We start from the raw sequence: 8,160 nt of genomic DNA, 5'->3' as shown, positions 1-8,160 counted from the left end.
GCCGAGGCAGCGGCCTCTTGCAGGGTGTAGGGAAATACTCCCTGTGTACTCAGCTCTCGTCCCCCTGTACTCGGATAGGCCGCACCTCAACTACTGTGTTCAGTCTTGGGCCCCTCACTACAAGAAGGACATGGAGGTGCTCGAGTGAGTCCAGAGAAGGGCAACGACGCTGGTGAGGGGTCTGGAGAACAAGTCTTACGAGGAGCGGCTGAGGGAGCTGGGGTTGTTCAGCCTGGAGAAGAGGAGGCTCAGGGGAGACCTTATCAGTCTCTACAGGTACCTTAAAGGAGGCTGTAGCGAGGTGGGGGTTGGTCTATTCTCCCACATGCCTGGTGACAGGACGAGGGAGAATGGGCTAAAGTTGCGCCAGGGGAGATTTAGGTTGGATATTAGGAAGAACTTCTTTACTGAAAGGGTCGTTAGGCATTGGAATGGGCTGCCCAGGGAAGTGGTTGAGTCACCATCCCTGGAGGTCTTTAAAAGACGTTTAGATGTAGAGCTTAGTGATGTGGTTTAGTGGAGGACTTGTTAGTGTTGAGTCAGAGGTTGGACTAGGTGATCTTGGAGGTCTCTTCCAACCTAGATTATTCTGTGATTCTGTGATAAATTGTATAAACATGATAATTTTGTGGTGACAGGGTGATGATAGATATGGTGGTGGCGCTCAACATTGGTAGAACCAGGCCATTTTCCTCAAAGTGCTGAATTCTCAAAAGGGACAGTAAAAGCCGAGCACCTTTTTGCAAATTTAGAAATGCTTATTTAAAAACCCATTTGATTTTAATTTATGCTCCCAGTGGTTTCAATGTTTTTGACATCTTCAGCATTAAATCAGAGGCTGAACACTGTAATTTTTCCTGTTTTCCCAGTGAGGACTTGGTTGGTGATTAATGTCTTTGGCAGTGAGTGGGCAAAAATTAACGCATTAACAACCTAACAATGAAATCAAAGTGAATTACAATAGCATTATCTAAAATAAATTTTATTTTGTTAGTACTATGTAATGTTCTTTTAACTGATGACAATGATTTATTTCTACTTAAATGAATGATGAAACTAATCAGGGAATTGCTGGATAGATGCTCCGTTAAATTACTCCTATATTCAACTGGGAGTCTTCAATCTATTGCTCTGTGTGCTTGTTTGTCATTGAATTCATAGGGGGATGTGCAGGTTCTTCTTTCATTTACATAAATAGGAACTAGAACATCTTCATTGGTTATCAGTGGAATTTCATTGTTTTGAACCAGGGAAAATGAGACAACAGACCCTGTCTTTAGTTTTCTTTCAAGAGATACCTTCCATCTAAAAACTGGCTCATAAACCTTCCCCTCCCCCCCCCCTTTTTTTTCTTTCTAATTTTAGTTAATGGTATTTGCAAATTATGTTGTAACGATTGCTTAAAAATGGGGGTGGACTGATCACTTATTTTTACATTTTCTCTGTTACACCAAATAAACTGATGCTGCACTACTTTTTCTTGTCCACCCACAAGAATCAGGCTGTTCATTAAAATATTATTAATGAAGAAAAATAACAAATGTGTTGACAATCAAAATGACACAGTTTCAGGAAGATAATATTAATGGAAATGCTTATGTTACAACTTTGCAAGCCAAAGCAAGCATTTGTCAGGCCAGTTTACAATTCAAAGGAGAAAAGCAACTGAGCTTTTTGTGAGTATTTAGCATAAATGACAGCTGGGTCCCCAATATGTGAGAACTTCTATTGCTGTTAAATTAAGAACTGACAATTTGCCTAGGAAAGAGTTCCACTGTGGGAGGTGAAGAGGGAAAGCATTAGAAGGTTTTTATAAGTCCTGTGAAACATATTTTGCCAGTAATAGACACCTAGAAGCAATTTTGGTTTTACTATATGGAATTCTCTCCAAATAGCACCATCACCTTAAAAAAGTAACATTAAAAATTGCCTGCTACTGAAATTGCAAGTATCTCCCAAGAATATTTTACAAAAAAAGTAAAAATGGTTTAATTCTTGAGCTAGTTGTAGCATTGTTCTACCTCTTCAATCCTAAAACAGCATGCAAAAAAAAATGAAGATGGATTGCCCCTACTGTGAAGATGGCATAGGATTATTTGGCATGGGGAAGAAAACAAATCATTATTGAAGTCCATCTTCAGTGTTTTTCACTCTTAAATGAAAACAAAACAAAACAAAAACACTGCAGGTTTTGATAGTTGATTACATGTTTGATTTCAACCTTAAATCCACAGTCTGTACCCTGATAAACCAGTGGTAGGAACAACAAGTGGATGCATGGAAACATCTCAGGAGCCCAGTAGTGGGGTGGAAAGATTTTAACAAGGCTAGTAATTTGACTACATGGTAGGGCTGGAGCTTCCTTATGGTTAATTGCATTGCAATTTTGCTTAAGCTGTCTGCACCTCATATTTTGGTCAGCCTCAAGGAAGGAGCTGAATGTTCATGGGAAGTCACAGAGTGAAGCCCACAGCACTTTGGCTTTGAAGAGCCTATAAATGCCTTTATCTGTGCTGTCTGTCCTGTGAGCATCCTTTTAAATATTAGTTGTCCCTGCTGCTTGGAGGCATTTCAACTGCTTTTACCCTAATGAAGAACAATTGCTTAGCATGCTCTGGGAGAAACTTGTATTTTTTATTTTGCACACGACTGTTCTTCAATGTTTTTCAAACCAATGTTTGACACTGGTAGTAGGGTGATGGTTGAACCAGGTGATTTTGAAATTCTTTTCCAACCTTAATGATTCTATGATACGGAGGGAAGTATGCCATCTACACTACCATCCTGCAGTGCTTTGAGCATGCTGCTGCTAACTGGATTAAAAGATGGTGATTCTTAACAGTTTCCAAACCAGGAGTTGGTTTCCTCCTGTTTGCCTTTTGCAGAGAGACAAAGAAGCCACATGTTTTGGACTTGCTTATAGGCAACACTTGAGTTTAAGTCTTGTATGATATGTGTATGACCGGACAGTTTGTTTGTATAAATGGGCTCAGAACAGAGTTCCTGAGTCTGCAGTCTGAGCAATAATACAGTTTGTAACTTGAATGTCTGAAGAACATTCAATGTGCAAAATAAAAAAATACAAGTTTCTTCCAGAGCATGCTAAGTAATTGTTCTTCATTATGGTAAAAGCAGTTGAAATGCCTCCAAGCAGCAGGGACACTTAATATTTATGCCAGGTTAGGCCACGGGTGATTTTTGTTTGTGTGTTTTTCTGCCCCTTCTGCCTTCCTTTAGCTCCCTCAAGTCATCTTGGCAGGCCTGATCTTGCTCTTCTGTCTGTTGGGCTCTCCTAAGGGCAAGAGTTTCAAAGCTTCATGTGCTTTTGGAAATGAAAGTATATATGAAAATGAAAATATATATGCAAATGACAGCTAGTATTATCATCTCTAAGCATAAAAGGATATAAGCATCCCTTGAAGGACAGCAATTCATCTCAAGCAATATCAAAGGCTGTTTGCAACTCAGGATTTTGAAGCATTTAGTAATTCCTAAATGTTTATTTTGGGTATATAAAGACATTCAACATTTACTGAAGCCACAGAAGTTATGTGACAAGAGTGTTCACAGCTCTTAAGTTAATGGCTTCTGCCTTTGTCTGTGATTTGTCACAGCCTTGCCTTCGCATAGTTAGCTGTCTTGAAAAGAGCTCTGACATACCTTGAATAAGAAAGGTACTATTATGTATAAAAACTTATCGCTTCTAAATTTTCATCTATCCTACTTCACCCCCACCCTTTGCTAAGCATATGAGCTCTCATTCGGTCAGGGTCACCTCAGCAATTAGAAGTCCTTTGAATTTCAACATACACTCCTTGTTTGCTTACTGGGTAAATTCAGAAATGTTCTTGGTAAGATAGATGTGGGATCAGAATGCAGCTGCATACTGAGTATTGCTCTGCTGGGCTATCCCTTCGTTCTCAACAGTGGCTGGGCCTCAGTAAACTACAATTGATTTTTCTGTTGTAGCATATGTTAAACCAGAATTAGGATATGCAGAATGCTTAGATTTATTTTGTTAGAAAGCAGGTTGTAGCTTCATACTAGCTAAATGGAATCTAATTTGCTGAGAAAAGATGATGAAACAAATACATCTAAGAAAGAAAATAAATGACAGTAGAAATAAATCCTAACAAATACAGTTTGTGCTATAATGCTGGGTCTGTTTTCTAGACCATGTGCACTGTTATAATGCCTGGTGAATACATTATGCAGTGTTAGATGTTGCTCTGTACATTTAAGTGACAATAAGTACTGCTACCATTCCAGCTTGTCCTCCAGGACAGAATAATTGTTTTGCCGTGCTGCATCCTGTCACTGTGGCATTTGCATTCTCAGAGACCCAGGCAGTAACTTCTGTCTGTGCTGCAAAGTCAGGTTTTGACAGGTTTGATAAATAAAAAATCCCTGCACAATATTTTGCACGAGGAGAATATTAACTCTTGTATTGTAGACAAATCCCATTCTTATAACTATAACATGCTACTTTAAATTCCCACACTGTTCCCCCCCCTTTAAAAAAAAAAAAAAGTATTTGCTGGGCTGCACTATGATGTGTTTACTGGGCTGCACTGATGTACTGTGTGCTGTTTAAATGACTGTCCCAACCCCACTAAAGGTGAATGACTTGAAGCTGACAGGAAGATGTTCCACATGTAGTTGAGATCCTCTGAAATGAAGGATATACAAATCTCATTTATCACTGATCACAAATCTCATTTATCACTGATGCATAAGATAGCACAACTTGACCTTGCAATTCAATGCCTGTCTAAGCTGCTACAAGAGCTCCTTAGTTAAAATGATTCCTTTCTAATTTTAATTTATGCTGTGTTTAAAAAGCTGCTGTCAAAGCTCTAAATATCTTTGCCTAAGGCTTCAGAGTGACCAGTCCCAGTGATAGAATGATGGAGGGATCCCAGGTGACTCCTGAGGCCCAGTGCCCTCCTGTAATCATGTTGTTCCTCCTTCCTTCCTTCCTTTATTCTCCAGAGCTGTCTTTTGTGTATGAGCTCCGGAATGTCACTTTCATGGTTTTTTTTTCCTGGTAATTTTTTTCCCCCTGTGTCTTTGCAGCTTGGCTAGAAGACACATTTGGACTGCCGTCTTTGTCATTATGTGCATCATGACTTTATAACTATGCAGTTTTGCTTATGCAGAAATGTTACAATCCTTTGTGTCATATGTTTGTTGCATTCTGGTTTGGGGAGTGGGGATAAGAACTGTCCTGTGTCTGTTTACCAGCTAATTTCAGGACTTTTTTCCTAGCTCCTAATTCTGCCTTTTCTTTCTTCATTTTGAGCCCTGCCAGCTCCCTGGGTTTTCCAGGAGCGGCTGCTACAAAGATGTATGTGTTCTCCTCAGTAAAACTGGTCCTTGTTTTGTGTTGCTAGGCTACACCCTTCCAGCTGCCACTGAAGAAATGCTCGGTGGTGGGAAACGGTGGGATTCTCAAAAAGAGCAGCTGCGGCAAACAAATAGATCAAGCAGATTTTGTCATGCGGTAAGACAGAAACCTCAATTACAAATTGTCTCCCCTTCCCCCCGCTCAATCTCTGACTTTTCAAAGCTATTCAGTTGTGATTAATCTGTTATAATTTGCCTTGGGTACTTTCTTTCTTCCCTTTGCAGGATGCTTTACACAAGTGATTTGGGCAGAAGAGTGAGGAGAGGCAACAGAGAGTTTTGGCTGGCTTCTGCAGATACATGTGTACTGTGGGGGTAGTGTGCAGATGGATGCATTGAGGTTGTGACAGCCTGTACAATGTCATAGACAGGGACTTAAGAGCTGCTTTTCTTTTTAATTATGCTATATTAGACAGGGTCTCATCCTGTACTGTGCTTCATCCTCCACAACTGTAAATGCCATCATATGAAACCCATTGAATTAATGATGAGTAGATACTGATTCATAGGGCAAGGCTTAAGAAATAAGATAGAACAAGCTAAAATGTTTCCATGTTTTTCCTCCCTCCAGATTAATTTCTGGCTGACTGGCTGACAAAAGGCCAAACCTCTTTCCTTGATGCCATTTTGTTTTTAAGTTCTCCACATATCCTTTCACTCTGACCTTTGTGAAGTTATCAGAATCTGTCAGGAGGGATGCTGAATCAGCTACTGCTTTCTTGACTGAATTTGGCACTTTCTAGATCTGCATTCTCTAAGGAAGAAAGACAGAAATTAGCTTCTCTTTGTTAAACATGAACAAGAAAAATATTGTGAGGGAGAAACTGGCGGACTTCTTCCAAAGAGATGAGAGATAGAGTTTCTTTGGGTTTTGAGGTAGATACATAATGATCTCCCACTTTAGCAAGTCTCCTTATTAAATCCTGATAGCTTACTATAAACTCATACAAATTTGCTCTAAACCAAACAATACTACTATAATTTCTGGTTTTGATCTCAAGGAACAAAAATGCTTTCAATGTTAAACAAAGAAATACAACAAACTAAAAACAAAGGAAATGTATATTTAGAACCTTCACAAAAGAGAATATGTAAGGCACAGAGGGAGAGACTCAGTGTGCTGATTGCTGTTACTGCAAAACACCTTGGGTGTTCCAGAGACTAAATACAAGAAACTGCTGGGTATGCCATGGTAATATTATGTAGATGCAATGGGAAGTTGAAATACCATAGGAGCAATCAGTTACAAAGACAATAGAAACTCCTTTTTTTTTTTTAAACAGCTCTTATCACTTGATCAGAAAAATGATTTTTTTCTCTCCAGGGAGGGTAAACTAGCCATTATCTGTACCAAACTTATTTTGAATTGTAAAGAAGTGGTAGGGAAAATCCTGCAAAAATCCCAGTAACTGCTGGCAGGCTGTTTTATATTAGTGATATGCAATCACGTTTATGGAAAATGTTTCAGTTCTTTTGGGTAGAAGCTAATATACCACTGGGAGAAAGTATTTTTGTAACATAGGATAGGATTTAGCAGATCTTTTCTAAATCTGATTTCTATAATCTGAGAGCTGAGAGAGAAAGAACACGACGACTTGTGTAATATTTTACATTTTTTCATAAGAAATTTGTGTGATGTCTTTTAAGTATTTCTGCAGTGTGAAATAATTATGCTAGGTTTTGCCATTGTTCTTTTCTTCTATTCATATTGTTTTTGATTTCACTTATGACAGAGCTTATGGAAATACAATTGCAGCCATCTTCTTTGATAAATTGTAATCACTAGGGTTAATTAATGAGTTTAAACTGTATCTTGTTGCTGAGCATCTTCTACAAGCACAGTTGTGCCGACATAGAGATTAAAAAAGCAGCAGTTTTCAGCCCCTAAGGCTGAAAATACAGCACACTGCATCTGCAATAAAAAAGGTACATGGCATATGGTCTACATGTTTAGTTAGTGTGGTTGTCATAGGCTTTTCTTGAGATACCTGGCTGTTTTTCAAGTTTGTAGTCCTTATTTTCAGGAAGGTTTTTTTGATTTGCCCTCTCTCTTCATGCAAGCATGTATTTTAAGAGAAGTGTTGGATACTGAACTATAAGCAATGCTTTTGTCTCTATTTTGACAGAAGAGACATGTTTTCTTGGCATTAGATCGTGAAGAAATATTTCTGTGTCTAATGATTCTTCCTGTCCCTCAGCTGTCTTTTGTCTCTGCTGTGGTTTGTACATCTGCCACGGAGAGGGTTTCTATCCAGGGAACTTGGGGGGAGTTCTCCAAGCTGTTGTTGGTGAATTTGGTTGAATTTGAATTTTTGAATTCCAAAACTGGAAGCCACTGACTAGCGGCTATCATGGTTTGGGGAGGCCAAGCTGTTATCTTTCCATTACAACGTGACATGCCATCTAGCCATACCAGCCCTGGTGGAGCTGGGGATATTAAATATGGTACTACTTTTGGGGTTTGTAGACAAGTCCAGAGAAACATTGTGTTCAGTTGCCCTAGGTAATTATTGTCTTGATAATGGCCAAGGTGCCACAAAAGAATAAAAATGAATATTTGAAATCATGTATTAAATACATACTAGTCCCTAGTGTTTAGTAATATGCGAATATACAATATATAAAGAGCTAGATAATCACGTAACATCTACCAAATGCACATGACATTGCCCGGCCAGGCTGCCTGGATTCTCTGCACCTGCAGGAGATGGACTTTTCTCTGGGCCAAACCCAGAAGAGACATTTCTGCCCTGT

At 39.2% G+C, this 8,160-nt stretch overlaps 1 protein-coding gene across 2 annotated transcripts in view; it reads left to right on the top strand.

Moving 5' to 3' along the window:
• The window catches only part of ST8SIA1 (ST8 alpha-N-acetyl-neuraminide alpha-2,8-sialyltransferase 1), a 142,399-nt gene that overhangs the window by 63,968 nt on the left and 70,271 nt on the right, over nt 1–8,160 (top strand). The window contains exon 3 of one of the 2 annotated variants that reach the window (XM_035540802.2): nt 5,394–5,503. The exons of the other annotated variant lie outside the window; for it this stretch is intronic. Within the exon in view, the coding sequence (XP_035396695.1) occupies nt 5,394–5,503 (110 nt within the window). The remainder of the gene's footprint in view (nt 1–5,393; nt 5,504–8,160) is intronic. 2 annotated transcript variants of the gene reach the window in all.

The sequence above is a fragment of the Cygnus atratus genome, chromosome 1 (genome assembly GCF_013377495.2).
Source record: "Cygnus atratus isolate AKBS03 ecotype Queensland, Australia chromosome 1, CAtr_DNAZoo_HiC_assembly, whole genome shotgun sequence".
NCBI lineage: Eukaryota > Metazoa > Chordata > Aves > Anseriformes > Anatidae > Cygnus > Cygnus atratus.
This window is presented reverse-complemented; position numbering and strand designations above follow the sequence as displayed.